Source organism: Vanacampus margaritifer, chromosome 19 (assembly GCF_051991255.1).
Source record: "Vanacampus margaritifer isolate UIUO_Vmar chromosome 19, RoL_Vmar_1.0, whole genome shotgun sequence".
Classification (NCBI taxonomy): Eukaryota; Metazoa; Chordata; class Actinopteri; order Syngnathiformes; family Syngnathidae; genus Vanacampus; species Vanacampus margaritifer.
The window spans coordinates 11,978,981-12,002,951 of NC_135450.1; the positions used below are offsets into that span (position 1 = coordinate 11,978,981).

The window sequence follows — 23,971 nt, forward strand, 5'->3', positions numbered from 1 at the left end:
TGAGCACCCCTCCTTGAGCTCTACAATGGCGAGACCGTAATGGAAGCCAAAATGCAAATCAGACAAAAAATGGACTACATTTCGCATGTTTTGATCATTTTGGGAAAATGGCGCTGCAACGGTGTCTCGCTATTTCTAGAGGTCATGTGACCAGCTCGTAAGCGATTGGGGAGTAGCCTCCTGTCAGGCTCTCTTCCCTTATCGCCTTTGAATGTTTTCTTTCCCTGCTTCACTTTTGCTGCTTGTCCTCAATGCCCCCCCCCCCTCCCCCACCCACTCCCCCGAACTGGATGGCAACATCTATTTTTCACTTGTTTTGTTTCCCTTAATGTTTCCTCTCATTCTTAGGAGGATGTGCTGCAATAAGCTGTCTAGTTTCCCCTTTTAACTCCCATCTCCTTTCCTTCTTCCTTACCCCCCCCCATTTTGATTTCATTCAAATGTTCCTAAATCTTAACCTCAATCCTCATGCATTTTTTTGTATCTAAAGTTAGCATCAAAGGAGAAATATTTTTGATCATTTTACAATTTAAAACGTGTTAAGTGAGCACAAGTATCAATTTAATATTTTTTCACATCTCAATATTATTGGACTTAACCCCATTTTAATCTGTTATTTTTTACACATTACGAACCAATTTAAAATGTTGTAAATAGCCCGAGAAAAACTTCAACTCTTCCCCTCACCCTTCAGGAGTTGTGCAGCATTACGTCGGCTCAAGATTTATAGTCTCAATGTTTTATAGACAATAACAATTGAAACTTAGAATTAGGTTAGCTACATTTGAGTAAGCCTGTTACAAACGGATAATTGTAATGCTTTGGTGCAAAAGGAGCTGGTCAGCCATAAAGGTAAGTGCATGTAGATTCATTTCTGCCTGCTAAACTACGTAATAAACTCATTGTTAGACGTATTCCAGCGGCTCTTAGACCTTTGAAAAAGAATTTGGGGAAGACGATCCAAGCAGTTAGTTTGAACTATTTGTACACAAACTTTGAACAAGTCAATTGTCTCCTTAAATCAGACCGACAACTGTTTGCAAAACAATTTGAAGATACATGCTCAGTGCAGACATTGAGCAGACACGATGTTGCGCTATCGCGGGCGTGTGTCACAGCGTGTGCCTGCATGTGTGGATGAGCCGAAGGTAGCGGTAAGAACACGCCGTCCCTCCTCCTGATTCATGGGCACTAACAAGAGGACGTATCCGGACAGACACAGCATTACCGCTGCTTGTATCTGTACAATAAGAACGCATGACATTGAACTTTCAAACACAACTTCCTCCCACTGGCTCTTCTTCCATGTGTGACGCTTGTGCTTTATTTCTTTGTGGTCACGTGTACGTGTGTGTGTGTCTTTTGTTGTGTTAATAATAACAATCACAATTATTATTAGCATTAGGCTATTTAAGGATAATTGCTGATGCCTAAGTATTGTTAAAGGCTTTTACCTCTTGTGTAGCGGTATAAGGTCACCAGCATGATGCAATGCAGCAAACTATATGTTAAATGAAATGAGCAGAATGGTAGCTCTTAATTGTGTTTTTTCTCAGGTGTACCTAATGGGGTGGTCATTAGCCTAACTAAAATGAACTGTCCAAAGTATTTAAGAGATAAGAGAAAAATGTTATTTTGGTGCAGAAATCCCTCCAATGAAGCAAGTTTACGGCCCACAGTAACGCTTTGCAAACACTCGAGTGCTTGACTCCTTTTTCTGTGTATCCTCCCTACCAGCCGCAGGAGGTCACCCACCGGCGCCGCTGGCTGCGTTTCCTCCCGTTCTGACCTTTCTGACGGCGTCTCGTCGCCGTCCTCCCCCTCGCCCAAGCAGCCGTCCTTCATGCAGAGGGTCCTGCGAGCAGCGTTGCCCGTGCATCTGCTCCTCCTGCTCCTCATCGCCCTGGCCTGCATGGTGCCCATGAGCCAGGAGGACTACAGCTGCCACCACGCCAACAACTTTGCCCGCTCCTTCCACCCCATGCTTCGCTACACCAATGGACCTCCGCCCATATAGCTGCCTTTTTCTTTTCTTTTTTTCTCCTCTGATTGCTTTGCCAAGGACTCCTGTGAATGTGCCCTTTTCACCCTGTGCCCTACACCAACATTATATTATGACCAGGACGTGAGACAAATATGTCACCGGCCCTTTAAGACGTACAGTACTATGAGTTTTATTTTGTTAAATGTGAATATATAATTATGAAGGTTATCATTTTTTTTCCCCAATGAGGAACAAAGCACTATTTATATACACTCAATGGGAGCCAAAGTTGTCTACTATTCCCAGTGCTGCTATTATTTATTATGTTCAATCAGCTATGAGGATTATTAATCGAGTGTGTAGAAATATAATTAGACCTTTAATGGCAAATTAACAGCCATTTTGAAATATAAAAAGAAAAAAAAGTGATGCTTATCACATTATTTACGTTTATTGACGTTACGGGGTGAAACCACACGTACGTTTAAAAAAAAAAAAAAATACACATGATACTTTGGTGTAAGACCCGGAAGTTGATTCGCTTCTTGGAATAAAAACCCGGATGTCACGGAGCTAGCTAGCTAGCTAGCTAGCTAGCTCAAGACGTGCTATGCTACGTCTTCTACTTGGCTAGTAAAGTAATTTTCTTCTTCAGCTCTAAACTTACAATTGATATATTGTAACTACATTTCGCTGACGTTCTTATTAACTTTTTTTGTTGTCAATTGTTAAAGAAGCGTCCTAGCAGGGGCTGTTTGAAAGGTACTGCACTGACGAACTGAAAAGCTTTTGGGCCAAAACGGCTGACTTGTCCCCGCCAAATGCCAAGGCTTGTATTCATATTTTATTTTATAATTTGTCGAAATGCTTACGTTTGTTTTTGTTTCTTAATCTTTTGTTTGTGCATGCACTTGAAAGTCCCCAAAGCCAAACAACCAATGTTTGTGAAGCTGATAACAATGTGCTTTAATTATTGTCATAATTATTTTTCCTGAGTTATTGGGATGAAAACGCGGTGAAGTTTTAAAAAAAGAAAATGAAAAAAAAAAAGATATTTAAGTTTGTACAGTTTGCTAATACTGAGTACTCTTTGCAAATAAAACTATGAAATAATAAATGGTGTGTAAATGAATAAGACTAGTAGCTTCCCTAAGGACTGAGTGAGACCATAGTAGGGCTGGTTGATAAATGTATATAATTTTTGTTTTATGGCATTTATTTAGTTTGTGGCTTCCATATTTCCACATTGGTGTTCAAAGCTTCCACTGACAATTGCTTCAACCAGAAAAGCTTACTTTCAAAAGTAGTCTGTAGGCCTATTGCCAAATCAGTGATTTTTCTCATCCCTCTTGCGACTTTTCAGAAAAGTGAATGTGGGTTTAAGTCCTGCTTAGAAACAGAATTAGCGCAAGCGTGGCACTGGTTAGCCGAGCCATGCCGATTGATGGGTTAATATTATGTGAAATTGTTGAACTGAACATGAAATGCAAAATATTAGATTGAGGAACATGTTCACTTAAATGTTTAAAGAAAGGGGTCTTTTTAATTTCACATCTGCAAAGAAAAAAAATGTGTGTGATAAAAGTTATTTCTCGGGCTAAAAGCATAGCTTGTTTGGCGTTTGCGTTTTCTGCAAGTCGAGGGAGAATACCCCGAGATGAAATCAGATTTTTTTGTGATTTTTGTTGTTGCAGGTTTTATTTTAAAGTCAATGTGCAGTCCTAGGATAAAAGGAAAACTAATACAGCTTTAAAAAAAAAAAAAAAAAACATTTTAAGATGTATACATACATGGCTCAAAATTATTTTTATTTTTTTTTCCAAGTAAATGTTTACATACAATATATTTAAATTTCCAAGGACAAATTCTTTTTAGTCAATCAGTGAATACTTTTCCGCAGAGTGATAAAACAACAATTGGACCAGAAATGATCAACAATTAATACAAAACAAGTACAAGTGAACAAATCTACAAAGTTACACAATGACAGTTTGGCTTGGAAATCAAGCTGTGTGACTTGCAGATGTTTTCTTTTCTTTTTTAAATTCAACAACAGCAGACAAACACAAACACTGTTATGATCAATTGTGATCAATATATGGTTTACAAATATGATCAAACGGGTAATAGTGTAGCGAACGTTAGACATCAGACACGCTGGTACTCAGCTGGCAGGTAAATAACCGACACGTAATTAATCACAGCTTATTATGCAAACAAAGTAATGCCCAGTAGCCCCTTCAAGCTAAGAGGAAGTGCACTTTGGTTGAATGGGAATCAAAATGAAAAAAAAAAATTGAAAAATAGTGCAGTTGGCACTTAGGAGAAGCCATGTGAGCAACAGTGGAGAAGTCAAGAGCATTGCGTGATGTCAGAAATGTATAAATAATCATCAAATGACCTCCAGTACAACACTGATCCTTTGCCTGCCTCACAGGATTTCTGCGCAGTCGGGGCGGGAGCCTCCGAACTGCAGCACGCTCGGACACGGCGGGCCTCTGCTCAGGCCTCCCGAACTGGAGGTGGCGCCGTTGCTGCCGCTTGGAGGCGTTCTCTCCGGCTGCGACCAGCTCTGCGTGGCTCTGACGGGACGGTGCAGGCGGTGAGCGTCCAGCATCTCCAGCAGCAGGTCGTACAGTGGCACCTTGTTCTTGCACTTCATGCTGTACAGGTGCTCCATGCCTTTGTTACTGCAAGCGTATATCAAATGTTATCATGATGCTAGTGGACCCTAGAAGTTGGATAAAGTCATTGTGACAATTCCTCACACATTCACTGCTATGGATGTTTATATTTGTTAACTGAAATCTAATGCCATGTTAAATTTTTTTTATTTTTTTTTAAAAAGCCACTTATATGCCCATCCCTTAAGGAAAAAAAAACAAAAAAAAAACTCTTTCACCTCATGTGTCTGATATGAGAGAGGAGCAGCAGCAGCTGGGCCTGGCGTCTGGCCTGCTGCTGCACCGTGCATCCTGATTGGCTGATGTGATGTATGAGCGCGTCCGTGATGGTGTCCAGCATGCCCTGCACCGCCGCGCTGTCGTGGAGCGGCTCCATGGTGCCCGTGCAGAACGCAAAGGCGCCTGAAGCGAGACACAAAACGCACAACCAGTGAGTTCTCGCCTTCTTGAAGAGGAAGCGGTGTTTTTTTTTTCCCCCTCTTCGCTATTCATTTTTAATTTAAAATTAATTTTTTGCATACTGGCGGTGAGCGGCTCAGTCGTTAATATCTATGAAGTACAGCGACACAATAATATATATATTATTAATAATTACTAGGATGTATAAGTAATAATTCCCATAGAGAATTCCAAGACATTTTTAAGAAGCTGCCTGGCTATTGGTTGTGAGAATCTACTACAACGCAGTGGCGTGCAGTCAGGGCCTTTAAGGACAAGTACGGACCTACAATTACTTCGAGGTAAGCAGAGCTGCATTGCATTTTGTCAGATACATAGTGTTAGCTAGCTACTTGCTAAGGAATCATAAGATAGTTTTGGATTTTTTATTCTAGTTTTAATTTTGCCTTTAATTTTGATTGCTTTTAAGCTTTAATGCCTTTGGGGGGGTCTTTTTAGTTTAGTTTTTACGGCAATTTCCAATGGTGAAAGCGGACGTTTTTGTTAGTTACATAAGTGTAAAATTTTGTGGTTTTACACTTTGTTTTTGAGTAAATTTTTTATGGGGGGAAATGCTTCATTTTAGTTTAGTTATTAGTGATTTTAATTTTACTCAACTGTAATTTCCATTTTGTTATTTTGTTGTTAGTTTTATACCTGTAAAGAAATCATTTTGTTCCTAAAAATGCTTCTTCAATTATAGTTGTAGTTATTTTTGTTTGTTTTCAATAACTATTAACCTCGGTGCTCAGTGGTGATGGTCGCAGCAGAATCAATTTTGAAGTTAACAAAAAAACATTTTGTCTGGCAATTCACAGAAAAGTGCATCCGAACCAATTGGGAGACGCTTCATCATGCAACAAAACAATGACCCAAAGCACACTTTCAACACAAAAAAAGGACTTCATCAGGTGGAAAAAGGGGAAGAACTTAGACCTAGTCAATCACTGGACCTTAACCCAACAGAGCATGCATTTTACCTCCCGATGAGGAGACTGAAGGTAGCAACCGGTAGAAACAAACAAGAACTGAAAGAGGCTGCAGTGAAGGCCTGGAAAAGACACATCTTGATATAAATACCATGAAATAAAAATGTGGAATTCTGAACCGTTGTCTGGTATTCATCTTTTGTTCTGAAACCCAAATGTCTTCAGTATATGACGAAAACAAAGGAATTGACCTTGCTGTTCCAATACTTTTGAATAGTACCTTGAAGTGGATGATACACCCGGTGACTACTAATTGGGTCACAGTGTCTATTAGAAGTGCAACTATTTGAGGAAGTAGTGCAGGAAAGTTTTTACAGAAGGTCACAAACAAGAGGTCTGGATGCCCACGCAGCAATCACAAGTCCATCCAGCTCATGCAGCTGAGTCGCCACCGTCATCTCTCTGGTATTTTCGCTTTCCCGCTCTCGCCGAATAGCTTCATCTTTTGAGCGAGCTCGGCCTTTCCTCGCGCTGCCATGTGTTGCCGTGGCAACGCTCATCAGCCTCACCACCGCTGACGGGCCTTTCCGGGACACAGTGTTCGCACTCGCCGCTACGAGTCTGTGGGTGTCACCGGGACGCATCCACTCCCGAGAGCGCAAACAATCAACAAGGCACACGTGCAGAGGTCCGTCGCCAGCTTTTAAAATGAACGCTATCGGCTCACCAGAGTTGAGCAAAATGATTGCTTTGAGGCAGACGAACTCCTCGGGCTTGAGTCTGAGCATGCGGAAACGGGAGGCGGTGGCCAGAAGCATGTCGAAGATCTCCGCCATGCCTTCCACGCAGTCGCCTTCACTCCTGCACAGCACAAACAAACATCCCGCCAACGACTCATCCTTGAAGTGATCAACAGTTATCTCGCGTATTAATGAAGGCATCACGGGTCAAACTGGTTCGCTAACGTAAACGAGGTGCGCGCATAGCGAAAATCAGGCTAAAGTTGCAACATTTTCAGTGATGAGGCACTTGTGATTTTCGAGGAATTTTGAAGAAGGGATCATTGGAAAATGAAAACACCTGCAGAAATACACTAGTGTTGCGTATTGCTGTTTGTTTCCTTCCTTGTTATCATTGCTCGTAATTATAGTGAGAAACCGTTATTTGACCGACTGGATTATTTCAGAAGTGTGTATGAAACTGGTAGCACTTCGCATTAATCAGTACCCAAGAATTAGCTCTAAATTTCAGAGAGGTTGGTGAGCCCTGGTCTAGTCCAGTACGGTATGTTAGGAGTTTTTTTTTTTTTTTTTTTTTTTTTTACCATGCCAGTCTATCAAAATATATCTTTATGTGAAACTACCATAGTTAAAAGTTGCTATCCGCTTTATAACACGTGGCACAAGTCCTTCAACACAATACAAATGACAAGGGCAAGAGTTTTGCAACTGCTACTTTTTTTTACAACTAATCTTTCTTGTTCTTTGTATTGTTCCGCTGTCTAGATGCCCCATGTCACTTTGCTGCCTCTCACAGGTTAGCCTTGGTATTACAACAGCTATCTGGTTTGGGAGAGGTTGTCGGTGATGTGCTGTGTTGGTCATCTAGAGTCGTGTGGCGAAAGAAAAACTGGTAGGATTTTTACTTTCTGGACCTGGATTTGACACTTCTGTGTGGGGCACATAACACAGTATTTTTTGTCTCTCACGTTTGAAAAAGTCAGTATGGGCCTACCCTACTTCATCTTACCTCTGATAAAAAGTAAATGGATCGAGGTTACCGAGCTGGGATTGGTTTGCGCCTTATGCTGCATTTGAAGATGAGAAGTCGGACTTTTCCGATGTCAAACCAGAAAGTTTGTACGGGAACGCCCCCTTGAACTCGGAAATCCCACTTGCGAAGTTGGACAAAAAAAAAAAAAAAAGTACCCCGACTTCACCTACGGATGTCACTCTACAATGGCGACCCCTTTGGAAACAGAGACCATGAATGGTAAAATACAATTTACTCTAGATAACTTTCTTAATTTTTAATTAAATATTTGACATAACTTGTTTTGAGGACCAAAATAAAAAAACTATCACTATCCGCCATTTTGGTTGTTTACTTTCACCTTGAACCCTTTCAGGTCTGAACTGGGAAAAGTCCAACTTCCGACCATCCTTGAATGCAGCATTAGTATGTTAGCATAGCCACAACTTTGCTACCAACCTAGCGGCAGTTTCTAGCAGCGCTAGGCTGCTATAGTTGTATATGGCTTAAATATTTTGTGTTGTAACAGCACTTGAGATGTCCTTATGAATTTGGCTTTGATTTGATGACATTGTTTTTGTATATTTGTTTTGACTATTGCCTTTGTAAGAATTGCTTTGGTTCAGGTAAAAACTTAGGTAGCTTAGTTAGCTTTTTAGCCTTTCTGGACTCTCAGGTATTTATGTAAGATTTCAAAGTTGAAGAACTGCCTCATGAAATTTTAAAACAAACACACAAAACAAACCCCACGATTATTCGGTGAGTGCTCACAAACTATTTTCCATCTGTCGTGTCATCAGAGTTAATTTTGAGTTCACAACTTACCGGTACTGTTTCTAAGTTTTCCTATGCAAGGGTTGAAAAGTGGAAAAGTTATGAAATGCTAACGCTAATGCTAAAATGCTAACGATATGCAAATACGAAAATAAACTAACAACTAATTAGTAAAGTGGTATATAATAAGCAAAAATGGTTTCCTCACTTTCCTAAAAATGTCAAATAAATCTTTTTTTAGTGGGTCACCCCAACATTTGCTTATCACCTCTTAACAGAAAGCTATGATGAGGTTGTTTTTTAATAACTACAATTCAAAGTTGATTAGAAGCTTATGTCCATCTATTTTTCTGTATGCTGTCCTCAGAGGGAAAATATTTGGCAGCCCTGGTCTACAGTATATATGCCATCCAGTTGGCTGGTGACCAGTCCAGGGGTGTACCCTGCCTCTTCCCCAAAGCTTGCTGGGATAAGCTTCAGCTCACCTGCGACCATAATGAAGACAAGCGCTATAGAAAATGGCTGTTGTTTTTTTGTCAATCAAAGGCTAAATAACGTGTCCAGATAAGAAGCTAATGGAGCCGACGGCTTCGGTCCTCGACTTTCGGGCTTAGTAGACAAGCGGCGGGAGTGCGGATGCTATCACAGTAGCGGTGGCACCGCAGCTAAGGGAATGCGTCGACCCTGACCCGCTGCGTTTTAGTCATCACGTCCAATCTGGCAGGACACTTACACCAGGGGCCAGCTTTTTACAGATAATACGCTAATACATTTTCCGATCAAATGGGACCATCAGGCGCAGCAAGCTAAAAGCTTTGTCTGTCTGCCTCTGCTTCATCTGTCATTCTGTCTTTTTTTTTTTTTTTTTTTTTTACAAAGGTAGAAGTGATGATTGGTCAGGTTGTTTACTCAGAACACGGGAAGGGCTGAAGGAAGGAAACAGCCGTCCCGTCTTCCATCTCCATTTCCTCGTCCTCTCAACTCTCCCTCTCTCCGTCGCTATTCATTTTCTATCATTCTGTGCATTGAAGCTTTGATTACATCTGTCCTGGTTGTCAGCGAGACTCTATAATGATGCGGCGCTTGGGGGGGTGGTCCTCTCTTCACCGCGGGGGGCACATAATTAGTCTTTCACTGTACGACACTGTATGACAAGACGTGTTGGGATGGCACAATGGCCGCAAAGGTGCGAAATGGAAAATCTACAATGCTGATGTGTCACTCTCGAGGGTGTGTGTGTGTGAGAGAGTGTGATGGGAGAAGCAAAGAGGACGCGTCCCAGAAGTAGGCCAGTGCTCCTTTCCTCTTTTACCTGTCCAGAATGAGGTCCTGAGCGAAGATGAGCTTGCCTGGACAGTGGATGGACCTCCAGATGAGGCCGATCATCAGCACTTCCAGCCACGAGCTCTCCAGCAGCTGCACCTGGTCGTGCAGGGACAGCTGGAGGAAGCCTGAGCACAAAGTCACGTGACGCGCGTACAGCATGCTTAGACACTCGTGCGGGCGTGTCCATGACTCACGCGTAAGCATCCAGACCAAACACAGATAAGCTTCATGGGATGATTAATCAGAGTTATTAACAACACGGAGCGGCTTCTGCCTACTCGCTTAACACAAAATATGCAAGCTGCTGTTTTTGTTGTTGTTGTTGTTGTTGTTGTCTGGCTGCGTCGTCGCGAGAACGAAGGCACTCAGCCAGCTCACGTGACGTGCAATTACCATAATTGTCCCCTGATTGGCAATTAAAACTGGAGCTTTTGGCGACACGCGAGGTGGTAATGCCTCAAATTGGGATTTACTCACTTAAGAGAGCAAAAGGTGACATGTGGTCCATTTGGGCTCCGTGGTGAGGATCCTCGCACCCACCTCGCGAAGGTGATGGCTGTAATTGCCAGCACTGTAATAGCGCTGCCTTCCTGTGTGTGTGTTTCATGTGTCACATCCCCTTTTTTGTCTTCTAAGAGGTGGCGCCTTAATCGACTATAAACCTGCCTCAAATTTGCCATCAATGCTTGATGGCACCTTCAGGTATGAGTGATGGTGAATTCAACTCCGCAACAAGCAGCAGTTTGGCAGATTGTTAACGATTCTTCAAAAATGAGGCTTCAAGCCTCGTTAGTTTACTGTCATACTAAACAATGACATGATGTGTATTTTAAGCAGCCACACAACTTTCCCTTAAACGTCCCTGTAAATTTAAAATAAATAAATAAATAAATAAATGTTGACAGCACAGAGAAGAGTGTTGGTAACGGCATTATCAATTTGAATGATTCAAAAAATCCCCAAGTATATAAAATTAGGCTTCAAAATAATGAAAAATCGAGCGTGTGGGTGTGTATACTCAATATACTCAATTCATGCCCTTGACGTTAATGCATGTCTGTAATATTGCACTTCATAAAAACCATATTGTAATAACACAGTAAACAATAAACAGAATGTAAATAATTAATTTATAAGGATGTTCGATACCAGACCGATACCAGTACAAGTCCTCAACTAATTGAGTAGTTAACGGTACTGATACCAAGTACTGATGCCACTAGTACTTAAGATTTAAAAACAAAACAAAAAACTATAACAGATCATTTCAAAGAAAGACCTAAATACTCCAGTATAGCATTTTTCTTTAAAATCGCATGAAATTATTGGTCATTTTCTATTCTTCTAATTTCTGGTTCCTGATTGTAACACTGTCCGCCAAACATATGCCTGTTGTGAAGTTGTGTTCACAAGTCAGAGCTAAAAGTCAGCTAAAGTACGGCTCACATCTTGAAAAACTTGTAAGTTGGGTCACTCATATCTCAAGACACCAGTAGCGTATACTGAAATAATAATGGTTTAGAATCACTTTATAGATTATTTCCATTCAGTTAAAGTATTATTTTAGTATACCGTGTACAGATATGCTGTTTTGGGAGGCCTGGCTAGCTTAATATGCTAATAGGTAGTTTGTTTATTGGGCTTTACCTGGCAACTTCTTGGCCCAGGCGATCATGTGGACCAGCTCCTTGTCAGCCATGCTGGTGAGCAACGTCATCATGCTGACCTCTGTGTAGGGTCGGTTCATCTTCTGTCGGGAGCATAATATCGGGGGTTCGGCCCCCTGCAGCAGGAGAAGCACCTGACGAAGCAGGAAATAAACACATTCTTCAAATTGAATGATGGCTCCATCCAGTTAAGTGTTGCTTTTTGAAGTTTCTGTCTTTGCGTGATTCAGAACCTGCTCAGGCGGGATTTCCGACACTGACGATCTTCCCCCACTGGCACTTCCGCCGCCGCTCTGCTTCCTCCCGTCCTGTGGGGTCGCTTTTCTATGCTCGGTCTCCTTGGTTAACTTCTCCGTGGCGCCGGTCCGCCGCTTGTCACGGCGTGTAACGCGACCGCGGTCTTTGCGCACACCTTGTGGAAACAGCAGTGTCATACCAAATAAAATGGATTACCGTATTGCTTCTTATAGTGGGCTCCACTCCAATAAAACATAGCAGACACCGACTTTCTCTCCACAGGTACAAACAGGTGTAATAATCTTGAGTTCACAGACAATATTGTTCACAAACGGACATGAAATAGTTAACCACTAAACCCATTTGAACTCCGTCGCTATCCAAAACAGCAGCACCTACCGAGGCACGTAAAGAGTCGCAGATGCACGTAAAGAGTCGCAGATGCACTGAAGTGAGGAGTCTTACCGGCTGCCACTTGGATGTTATAAACGACTTCCCTGCACAGTATGAAAGCAGTTACGTTACGTGGAAACGCCATCTTGACGGGGATCAGCCTTGCAGTTGACCCGCTGTGCTCACTCCACACTGTTGTTGTGTGCATGCATTCTTATGCTTGGGTTCATCTCCACTTTCATAGAAAATGTGTTACCGTAAAATCCCGTGAATAACACGCACCCGTGTATAATACGTCCCCACAAAATCACACTTAAAAAGCTTTTTTTCCTCTCTGTGCTTTGTATATAATACGGTCCCCGAGAGTGAATAATATGAATGAATAAAAACATTCACAACATACCAACAAAGTGTAGATGATTTTATATCCAGGTTAGAAAGAGCTCTTTTCCCAAATCTATCATTAAGGTCTTTCAAAGTATTTTTAAAATCATGTTTTCAAAAATCTTGTCTATTTTAGTCATTTGATTTACTTTCCTTTTAAATCTCTTTAAATCTGTTTGAACTCATTTGAAATATTTTACTCTTAATTATCGAATGTAAAGCATATTGAGTTACGTTGTTTATGAAATGCGCTGTAAATAAGTGATTCTGTAATTATTTTTTTAATTTATTTTTTATTTTTATTTTTTTACACACACTCTACTGCCTACGTAATGGTAAATGTCTAAACAGTGCTAAAAAAATTCTTTAATTAATTTCTTATTAACGCCCCTATATAATATACCCCATTGGTTTGTGATTATTTATTTTTTTACAAAAAAAAAAAAAAAAAACATTATTCATGGGATTTTACATATTTTTTGCAAAAAACATTAGCATTATTCACGGGATTTTACAGTATTTATTGTATTTAACCAAGAAAAGAATCAAAATCTGTATGAAGTATTAATAGAAATAAAATAAAGGCCTCCTCACTAACATAAATCCGTTGAGTTAATAAACACTACTGGGCACTGCGGGGGATAGAGAATAGCGAGAATGTAATGAATCCCCCTCATTGATGCCTCACCCCAACTATATGAGGAAATACGGTACATAGAACTAAATCAATCCTACTTATAGATGCTTTACAACTAATAGATGAAGAGTGGGTGACATGGACTTGACATAGACGTCAGCCGGCTAGCAGCACATAGTTTAAGAGATTCAAGAAGTATGAAAACAAAAGTGTGGGTGTGCACTAATCAGAGCTCGTACTCCTTAAGAGGAAATCGCTTCAAGGTTAAAAGTTAAACTTAGCCTCAAGAATGCCAGTGGATGCACATATTTGTGGCTTTGGCAGTAGGAGCTTCTCCTACTAGGACTGAATCAAGTTAATACAGAAAAGGAAGCAGATTTCAGAAGAATTTTTGGTTGTTCCTGCCCACCTCCTTTCATCATGCCCACTTCATAACACTTCCTTAGTCGGCACGCCTGGCAGCTCTTCCTGCGATTCCTGTCAATAGTACATTGATTGGTCGCCGGGCACACGTAGTCATTGTGACCTGAAAATGGGGGGAAAAAAATTCTATTATAGACTCGAAGGGGCCCTGCTCCGGTGTTCAGTTCACGTTGAGGTTATTTAGTGTCCAGGAACACTCCATTCCCATTTTTAAATGGATCTGTGATGGAGGAAATTAAAAGGTGGCATCCTCGGCTTTGTCATCGCCATGGAGACTATTGGTTTCTCTGACCGTTCTTTGCAACAATATGGCGTCACAAACATGACTAAGCCACACAGAGCAGATGGAAGCTTTTGGTCTGTACAAGCACAACCTGAGGGAGGTTGGACACTCAAAGTGAGTTGGGGAAATATTTTTCCATCTTTGGGAAATATTTTTCCATCTTTGTTTTCCGTCTTTTGTTGGACTGTTGAGCCTGACCTTTTTTTTTTTTAATCTGTAAGTCACACTCAACATGAAATAATGTTATGAATGTGGATGTAAATACTGATTGAATCCTTGTTCCTGGTCCCGTCATATAGTAGCAACTTGTTGCTAGGCAGAATTTGTGGTGTATTTATTCATTGTGCCACATGAGCCAATGAATATAATTGGTATTCGTCCAGTCTAAACACTGTATTCTAATTAACATTGTGTTTGTAGAATATGACTTAAATAAAAACATCCACCTGTTTTTATCAATCTCAGGCGGCGGCCATTTTGAAAATGACATCACAGTGGCCTAAAGGCTCAAGGAATGACCATCCTGTTTTCTGGGTTTGGTCACGAGAGGTTCACAAGCTGAGACCTTAGGCACTATGATGTCATTTTCAGCCAACAGCAAGTGGCAGTACAAAGCAAAATGGCCGCCCCCGGAGATGGATTAAAAACTGGTGGATTTTTCTGCCTAATTTATATTTCACAATATAATACCATATTATTATTATCATTCCCTGCTAGCCGTTTTTTTAAGCAGAATTGCACTCATTTCATTTTAGAATATTTTGGATAATTTTTTGAGACCTACAGAATATTGTTTGGTGGTAATATAAACATTAAGCCTACCAAAAAGGAAGGGAAAATAGATTGTGTCTAGCTTTTTTCCATTCTTTAGTAATGAGCAGTAGAAACACAGTTTTCTGATAAAACAAGAGAGGAAATGAGCTATGTGTCAAGCAGAATTGTGTCTTTAATATTTCTTGCTATTGGACACCTCAATAAAACAAAAACAAAATTGCAAAAGGGCTTCTGAAGCTTATTTACAGGTTTACAACTAAAAAGTCAAATGTCTGGATTTTTTTTAAGCGACAAGCCGAGATTCACCCCATAATCATTATCATCCACTCCAAAGCGATGCAATGCCACCATCTACAGGGATCTGTTTGTCATTACAGTGGTTGACAAACATAAATTTCACAGACAAGATGGATGAGACTATCACACCTAACCCTAACACCTTGAAAAACATAATCGCTAAACAGTATCAAACTGGGTAGCCTTTTTCAAATGAATCGGCACCAAAGAAGTCGATTTGCAAAGGTGTGGAAAGTAGTGTCGTTATACCGTGCTTAACTTTTTGTACAGTTTCCCACTTAATGTGACCTTGTTGTGCCTACCTTGAATGCTCCTCTTAAAGAAGGCCTTGCATCCCTCGCAGGACCACACCCCGTAGTGGTAGCCCGATGCATAGTCGCTGCACACGGCACAGAAACGCGTCTCCTTGGCCATCTCGAACACCCCGATGGCAGCGGCGGCCTCCGAGCCCCCCAAGACGTACGCCTCGTCACTAGTGCCGCACTGGTCGTCCCTGGACGCCTGCTGCTGACCGATCGTCTCACTTGACCTGCCACAGGTACGAGGCTTCATCACATTTTTTTTTTTTGTTTCTTGATGAGTAAGCTGCAATTTTGTATGTTCAGTTTACTATTTAATTTTACACATATGAAAACATTGGGTTGGTCTCACGTGTTGTTCCTGGCTCAAGGTCCTCGGAATAGTGCGTAATCTCCGGAATTAAAAAGCAGCTCGATCCCATCCCCAGTGATAGTGGCCATGTTTTGAATCAAGTCAAAGATTAAACTAACACTACTGTCACGCACAGTAATTAGTGTTTGCGTACAACTGCCGGGTCATTTGCTGTTTACAGATTGTGTTTTTTCACAAACTGTCCTTCAGCTAACAAGATAAAAAAAAAAACGCTTGATTTTCAAAAAGGCGAGTAAACTGTTTTGAGTTGCATAATCAGCAAACCACAATCAGAGTTGGTGGGGTGGGGGGGCGGGGTCACTTCCCACCCAATATATGCCGAACAGACAAAAGAATTAGACAATGAAAGTTGAAGAGGGCTGTCTCACCTGTAGATGGGTGTTGAAGTGGTTTCCAGATAGTGATGGCCGGGGGGGTGCATGAAAGGGCTAAGTCGGGGGCTGCTGGGCACAAACACAAGGGGGCTGGTGGGCCCGCTGCCCAGTGATTGGAGGCTGCCGTCCGAGGGCGATCCGTGGGTCTCCAGCGGCGCCGAGTAATAGCCCGGCGCGGGGTGGCTATAAAGCGGTGTCTGTGCCGGAGCCGGGGAGGCGTAGTCGTACGTCCCCTCCAAGAAGTCCACCGTGGCCACCCCACCGGACCCCCGGCTCTCTTCGGGGTACATGCCGCTTAGGGGGGCGCGAGACGGGGGCGACGGGCGCGGCGTGGACAGGTTCTCCAGGTCTGGGACGGCCGGGCGGGTGCCGGATCCCGGCAGCGGTCCGCAAGGCTTCCTGCTCTTTGCCGGGCTCTGCCTGAGCAACATCACAGCACAACAGTACTGATAAGCAACATGATTTAGACTTGCTCTCCCCTTGGCGGGGAGAGAGGGTGGGGGGGCCGGAACGAGTGGCGCTCTCTCTCCTGTTCGACTGTCTCTCGCGCACATACAGATGGGATACTCTTTTACTCGCTTTTCCTCAGAGATGGGCAACTTAAATGATGGAGGGGGGGGGGGGGGGGACAATTTTTGAAAAGGGCTACTGGGGGGGGGGGGGTTGGATGTGGGCACATCGGACAACATTCTTCCTAACCAGATGTATGTTAAGAATGGCATTTTCATAGGGTTGGGCGAGTACTGATACCAGGTATCGGTCGGTATTGGTGCCGATACCAGCGTTATTTTAAGTTATTGTATTCACGACGGTGGCCAATGCTGAATTGTACAATCAGAAACTATAAATTAGAAGAATATAAAATTGCCATTCCATTCATGCAATTTTAAGGAGAAATGCTATATTGAGACCGTTCTTACTTGAAAATTAGCTATTTTATTATAATTATTTTTAATCATAAGCACCTTTGGTTGCTTTTACAGTGCTCTATAAATATAGTTGAGTACCCCCCCCCCCCCCCCTCAAAAAAATATATTCAAAAAATGCTGATAAATATGTGTTTCCCCATGAAAAATGGGTGTTGGCTCAAAATAAATAAATAATATTGAGGGGGGAACAAAACTACAAATCATTAGGTGCCAAACCACTAGGATGCCGAGGTCCACTGTAGTAGAGGACATATGTTAATAAATCACACACCCCAAAACAATATATATATATATTGGGGGGGAATGAAAAAAAACATGATCCCCCCCTCCCCCCCTTTGTGCAAATTAATCAAGGGGCCACTCCAAGTTTGGGTGCGGGCCACATGTAGCTCCCCGGCCACTACTTGCCCAACACTGCTTTTCCTGCTCCTTCTAAATCTCTCCCCCACTCGGACCCCCCAGAAGACAACTCCCAACCTCCTTTCCCGCCCTTTTCCCCCTCTAATGTGTAGGAGGCATATCTAGTAACTAAGGATGGGAAGAAAAATACACCAAGCTAAACAAAATGGAAGTAGCGCTTCCTGTACAACTTGTCTGTCCCGTCCCACGCCACCGCATCATCCCCTCCTCTTCCGCCAGCTTTGTTTTTACGCAGAAGAGGATACTGTCGGAATATTCATGCTTCATTTAGCTGATCTTTGTCATGACGTACAAGCGGTTGCATTATTGAACACACCTGCGACTCCAGTAAATCAAAATCACACAGCGCAGACGAGAACGGCGTTAAAACCAAACGGCCCTAAAAACAGCAAGACGGCGCTCACCTCTTTAAACGGCAACCGTCCTCTCTGCCGCTCGGCTCGTTTCCTTCATCCCTCCGACTCGCGCTCATTCAGCTGGACTCGCTGGGCAAAGTGGAAACAGTGGGGAGGGGGAGAAAAAAAAAAGAGGATAAACAAATTAAAAGATGCAGTCAAATCGATGGAGCCGGTGCGTTTTGAGCGCCAGGTCACCATAACACAGCAAACAACGCAGGAGGTCAAATCTCATTTCAGCAGCCAGCAATTACACAATCCACTCCCAATGATGGAATCAAAGAGATACCGAGTATTTAGTTTTCGTCATCATTTCATGACATTAATAGAGCTTTGTTTGGAGAAGATGACACCATAAAGCCAACTTGTGCCTATTTTCAAACAGAACAGACAAAGCAGCAGTAGCATTAACGCAAAGCAAAGATTTAAGACCGCACGTGTCAGAGGAGTCCTTGCATGTTTCGGTGCCACATGTCAAGGTAAAGAAAAAGCCTTGCACTGTCGAAAAAACCAAGTAACAAGCTGTAATAAGGCTGCTACGGCAACCCCGCCAGAGATTACAAATACAAAACAATCCAGTGCTTGAATTAAAATGTGTTAATGCTTTGCTTACCTGTCAGCCACGTTGTTCTAATGCGAGCGTCGAAAGCAACTGCAGACCTCCAGCGAGAGAGGACGAGCTCAACATTTGGCAGAGGCTTCATTTTCCCATCTCTTTCTTGAGTAAACAGCCCCATTTTCAGAACATGTCAGGTCAAGTGGAAAACAAGTAGCCCTGATGATGATATATATATTTCATTGCATTTCCCCAGAGAGGAACAAAATTAAGTCGTATTAGATTGCAAGAAAATACAGAGAGCCAACTAAATCACCTAATTGGATCATTTAAGGCCACTTAAAGCTCCTTTTGCATTGTCATGCACGTTTTACAGCTACAGCTGTTTTGCGGGGTTCGGAGTCGAGTCTAACCTGACCTAGAAATGGAGGTCAACATGTCAACTGTAATGCCAGAGTAAAAACACTACTAGTGAATATTAATGGTGCATTTGTACTGCAGTGTCACTTTTAGCTTCACCACTTGGCTGCAGGGTGCCCACATAACAGTTGTGATTTTTGTTCTTGTTGACATCTAATAGTGCGACTTTCGTAAGAGCGGATTTGGATGCATGCAAATGAGGTCAATATTAGAAGCCATATTTCATGTGTGTAAATGACAACAGAAGCAAAAGGAGAGAAAAAAAAAACTCATCGCTGCAGCTTTTTATTTGATGAAAAAACATTCATTAGTAGGATAAGATCTCGGCAGGAATCCACAGTGACAATAAGGTGTGCAGACATGCATTCTGATCAAAGAGTTTGTTGCGTACAAGAAACAAAACGTGCACTGTTGCCTTAACTGCATCCACTTTGTTTTAAAGGTAAAACAAAATGTTCTTTACAATATGTTGTATGCGCCCCCCGCTAGTCTAAACAGGGCATTCTGATCAATATTTTGTTTGAGGAATATGAATCAAGCAGCAAAACCTTGTTTTTAGCCATCTGAGGGGGTGGCCATTTTGCCACTTGCTGTTGATTGAAAATGACATCACAGGAGCTCAAGGAATGACCAATCACAGCTCACCTGTCTTCTGAGTTTGGTCATGTGACATTCATAAGCTGAGAAGTGAGGTCGTTGTCTGAGCCCTGGGCAAGTGTGATGTTATTGTTAGTCACCAGCAAGTGCCAAAATGGCCGCCCCCTAAAATGGATAAAACAGGTGGAGTTTGTTGTTTAACTCATATTCCACAAAGACAATATTGCCGGTAATCAAAATAATGTGCTTAGACTAGTGGGGCCACATAGAACATATGGTAAAGACATTTTTTGAGTTGACTTCCTCTGACTCCATAACTTCCCCCCAACATTTGGGTGCATGCATGACAAGGACAAACAGTAGTGAAAGTTCATGTCTTCTACATGTTTTCATGAGAATTTAGTAGGGAATTGCACAAATTCATTTGGTAATCTTAGCGATTTGACATGTCATCATCATTTCTCTCTTTCTTTTTTTGTATGTGCGTGCGTTACTTTGTCTTAATTATTTGACAATGTAACTAATTCACCATTGAGGAGTTTGTAGACAGTTCAATGTCAATTTTAAGAACAGTTTTAAATTTTGGATGCAACCTTGAGTATTGACTTTTTACACCCATGGCGCTTTGACCTCCAAACAGCTAGTTTTGAAGAAATGTAACAGACAAAAACATTAAGTAGTATTTAATTTGTTTTCATGCAAATATAAATGAATGTGACAGATTGTCAAGTAGTTGTTGCAGACAAATAGACAAAAGTGACATTATTGTGCCTTGGTTGCAATTTGCTAAGCTAACAAGCTAAACAATAGCACCGTCTAATTGAAACAACTTACATTTTAATTGCTGTATAGTGCACAAATAGGCCTTTGGAGTGCCTTCCCACCTATCTATCTGACTTTAACAAGGCTGCAAACTAAAAGAGCTACATGTACATTTGTTTTTTTATTGTTGATTGCCAATTGGAAATGGAAAGAATGGAGGATAAATAGATTTGCTAAGACACCTGGGAAGTGTTTGAATTTCAAGGGGGAGTGGGGGAAAATGTCTCCTTTTAAGTGTATTAAAAAGTAAGATCCTGAGAGAAATCAAAATGTAAAATTTGTTCAGCGCTTTCTCAATGAATGAATAAAGTTGCCAATGACACCATCATTTTTATGGCTTGAAGACAAGAGTTGATCATTGGTTCTGAGGCGAGTCTTGCTGATCTGTGTTTGGCCTGTAGAACTGAATAACGGCGTACTTTCCACTGGTCATCCAGTCTGGGTCTTGAGAGCTCAGCTTGCTCCCCTGGCCCGGTTGCAGACCCACTTGAATGTTAGCCTTAAGAGTCCTCAAGCTGCACAGCGGTGCCGGTCCAAATCCCCTCAGTGCAGTGTCAAAGGCCACTGTGTGGTCCCAGTCGCGATCTCCGGCCAGCTTCCTGTAGTTGAGATCGCCTTTAAACAGCACCAAGTCAGCAGCCTGCAGAGTCGCGTACAGGTCGGCAGCGTCGGCCGCCATGTCACAGAACTCGTTGGGCTGCGTCCAGAAGGGATGGTCGTGATAGGACCACACGCCCTCCTTCACGTATTGCTGCCACTGCGCCCCTCTCTGAGACATCCACCTGTGATTGGCCACCATGGTCTGCCGGATGGTCCAATGAAAATCCTCAGCCGTCACGTCAGAGACGAACCACGGGAAGGATTTGCCGTGGAAGTGGACCTCCTGAGCCAGACCGGAGGACATCAGGAAATCGGCCAGGGCTAAGTCGGTGACCAACTCAAAGCCAGCGTTATCCAGGACAAAGTCCACTCGGCTGGAGATGTTTTTCCCAGCCTTTTTCTGTTGCCGGGCAGAAAAGAGCGTCGACCACACAGCGTCAGAGTCGTCCACTAAGATGAATGTCTGCAGGGCGACTAAAGAGTCGATAGGACTGATCTTCTGCGAATTGTCCATGCCGGCGGATATGGACAGGTCACATTTGTTCCCCCAAAGACAAACCTGTAAAGAGTCAAGTAAGCATAGTCAATAATTTGGCATTAAATGTGTAAGTGCCTATTTATTCAGTGGTGTAAAATTTGGTAAAGTTGAGTAGATACTCCTTAAATACAGGATTAGAATATTATTTACCTAAACAGACTGCCTGGAATCATTTTGAGTTTATTTACTTATACACTTAAAACAATCTATAACATGGTCCAAAGCAAAATGTATTTTATTTTATTTTTATCCTTATGGAATCTTATTATATGTGAGATATTAGTCGTGTATTTTAGTTTGGGATCCCAGGGAGGTCTGGGGCTTTTTAAAAAAATATATATTATAAAAGGGTGTGCAGAAAATGTACTCACATGTAGCAATTTGTTGAAATATTCCTGAAGTTCATTTTCTGAGACGTCTTCCCTTTTCTTGTTGAAGCCCTCAAAGTATGTGCATAACGTCATTATAGCCTGCTGAGACTCAAAGAAGCTCTGAGTCTTCCCCTCATTGAAGACGTCGTAGCCACTGATGGGAGGGCTGTAAACAGCAACATCATCTATTACCGACCAGCATTATGTAAACTTCGTCACAATACACAGGGATGTGTGAAGATGCTTCTCACTTGAGCGAGATGGCCTCCCGTATCCTGCGGTACATGTAGCACTCCACATACAGCCATGGAGACTTGAACCAGCTGACTACCTCCTGATTCCCATGCTGCCACTGTTGTCTCTGCAGGTACCGGTTCCACGGGTCCGCGTCATCCAGGCCATCCGTCAGGGCGATTATGGGTTTGTCTGTCTGCAGCTCATTCCTCAGCTTGGACAGCAGAGAAATGGTTTGCTTCTCAGCCCGAATGCCCTCCTAATGTCAAGAGGTCACGAGGCATGTCAGATTTAGATATTCAATAGATGAAAGCTTGAAAAGGGTATAGGTTATCTGCATTTTTAACCCTAATTTCCCCACCTTTATTAAGCATTATATACAGTTGCCTTACCTCCCCATATTCTTCAAAAAACTTGTTTTTGTTGCGATGGATTGTGTCTACGACTTTGGTGAGGATGGTGGGCAATCTGTCTCTCACAGTCAAGTAAGCAAACGACCTACAAGAAGACAGCATTCAATTTAAATGCGAACACGAAGCTCCAGCCTAGCCTAGCTAATTTGCTACTTCGCAACAAGCTTAGTTTGCACGAGCATTTGAGCAACACGGTTGCGCAATTCCTAACGTCAATATTTGGGCTTGTATCGCCCCATAACAGCCAATCGTGTGGTGCAACATTGGCAGCTAAATGCTAAAGCTACTCCCACCACGTTCACCTCCGTATTAATCATGCCTAAATAAATGCTCTAGTTAATAACTACATTGTTAAGAATCACGACGACGCATTTAAAAGAGATGTCAACATACCCAACTACTTTAGCTGACAGAGAAGGAGGAACTACGTCGCCGGTGTGGTCGGCCGCCATGATTCGAGTTTACTCATTCAAAATACAACTTTATTTAAATCCCCAAAACGGAAGTGTTAGGTGGTTAGATTGAAAGTATTAATTCGGAAATTATTACTAGTGTTTTGTTTACCTTTACGTACCAATTTCCTTAGGACAAATCTGACTATTATTGTTTCCTTTTCTCTTTTTTTTTCTAAATAGGGAGGGGGGAAAAAAAATATTTGACTTATTTTTTTAGTGGTGCTTTGCTGCCACCTAGCGGCCACTAGCATGACCATGTACCTTATAGTCCGGAAAACACATTGTAACAAACACATTTTTTAATGTAATTATAATTATAAATAATGAATACTACATAATTATTACGAATTACGTAAGATTTAGCCACTTGCTATAAGTGCAACATTTCGCATACATTTGTGGCCCACATCCTGGGGCGTCCAGAGTTCTCTGTGACAACAGTTGCCAGGGAAACGCCGGTTGGTCCTATCAGGAAATTGCAGATTTTGAAGCCCGGGGGCTTTTTTTGGCGGGAAAGGAAGGAAGGTGGTGTCGTGCACATTTTTTGTGGGGGTAAGAAATTAATTTAGTGAAATACACATAGATGTGCTGAACACCTTATTTACATGTACGCATGCAGTTTAACTCTTGTGTTTTTGTAGAACTTCAAAATAGAGCCAACCATGGTAAACAAATCATCCGTTGAAGAACAGGGTGATTCATGTGGGACTGGGACGTCCCTCGTCGCTCCCGAGTGTCTCTGCGTGACCAAGCGATTGGCCTCAGGCTACCCTGCGTGCTTGTCTAGAAAATATAGGCATATCAATTGATTGTGGAGCCGTCACTATGGGAACACGGCAGCCCATTGTCAGGATATTAGGGGGGCCTTGAGTGTGGGAGTCCAGCTGCGTCCACCTCCGGTGTTCAGCCAGCACCGGGCCGGACCACCCTTCCCCCCACCGGGTGCAGCCTAGCCGGATCTGTTTGTTTTTTCCGACCGAGAGGGGAGTGACTCACCACTCCGGTTTCCAAAGGACGCTGAGTGGGGGGAGGGCGGCGGTTTAACGTGAAAGGTCCTGTTTAAACAGGTGTTCCGGCACATGCTTGTGGCGTTGACCCGGTTGCATCCGCGGCAAAGGAGGAGCTGTCACAGTTGCGTGCTGACGTCAGGCTAATTTCACACTTCTGTATGCTGATTTCTCACAGTCTATGCT

At 42.4% G+C, this 23,971-nt stretch overlaps 3 protein-coding genes across 15 annotated transcripts in view; 1 reads left to right on the forward strand and 2 right to left on the reverse strand.

Annotated features, from left to right (window-relative positions):
- The window catches only part of syne1a (spectrin repeat containing, nuclear envelope 1a), a 143,321-nt gene extending 140,220 nt beyond the window's left edge, over positions 1 to 3,101 (forward strand). For all 13 annotated transcript variants that reach the window (XM_077551888.1, XM_077551889.1, XM_077551886.1 and 10 more), the window contains one exon: positions 1,738 to 3,101. In XM_077551888.1, the coding sequence (XP_077408014.1) occupies positions 1,738 to 2,017 (280 nt within the window). In that variant the 3' untranslated portion in view covers positions 2,018 to 3,101. The remainder of the gene's footprint in view (positions 1 to 1,737) is intronic.
- Positions 3,102 to 3,771: 670 nt separating this feature from the next.
- On the reverse strand, positions 3,772 to 18,157 carry esr1 (estrogen receptor 1). Its single transcript, XM_077551908.1, has 10 exons — positions 17,782 to 18,157; positions 16,023 to 16,448; positions 15,285 to 15,511; positions 13,615 to 13,731; positions 11,788 to 11,966; positions 11,535 to 11,688; positions 9,874 to 10,012; positions 6,763 to 6,896; positions 4,887 to 5,070; positions 3,772 to 4,674 (listed from the first exon to the last, which is right to left on the reverse strand). Exons 1-10 carry the CDS (start codon positions 17,847 to 17,849, stop codon positions 4,416 to 4,418), a joined length of 1,887 nt encoding a protein of 628 aa, XP_077408034.1. The 5' UTR covers positions 17,850 to 18,157; the 3' UTR covers positions 3,772 to 4,415.
- Positions 18,158 to 19,017: 860 nt separating this feature from the next.
- dcph1 (damage control phosphatase 1) lies at positions 19,018 to 22,816 on the reverse strand. Its single transcript, XM_077553359.1, has 5 exons — positions 22,717 to 22,816; positions 22,303 to 22,408; positions 21,928 to 22,169; positions 21,677 to 21,842; positions 19,018 to 21,326 (listed from the first exon to the last, which is right to left on the reverse strand). Exons 1-5 carry the CDS (start codon positions 22,773 to 22,775, stop codon positions 20,523 to 20,525), a joined length of 1,377 nt encoding a protein of 458 aa, XP_077409485.1. The 5' UTR covers positions 22,776 to 22,816; the 3' UTR covers positions 19,018 to 20,522.
- Positions 22,817 to 23,971: the final 1,155 nt, after the last annotated feature.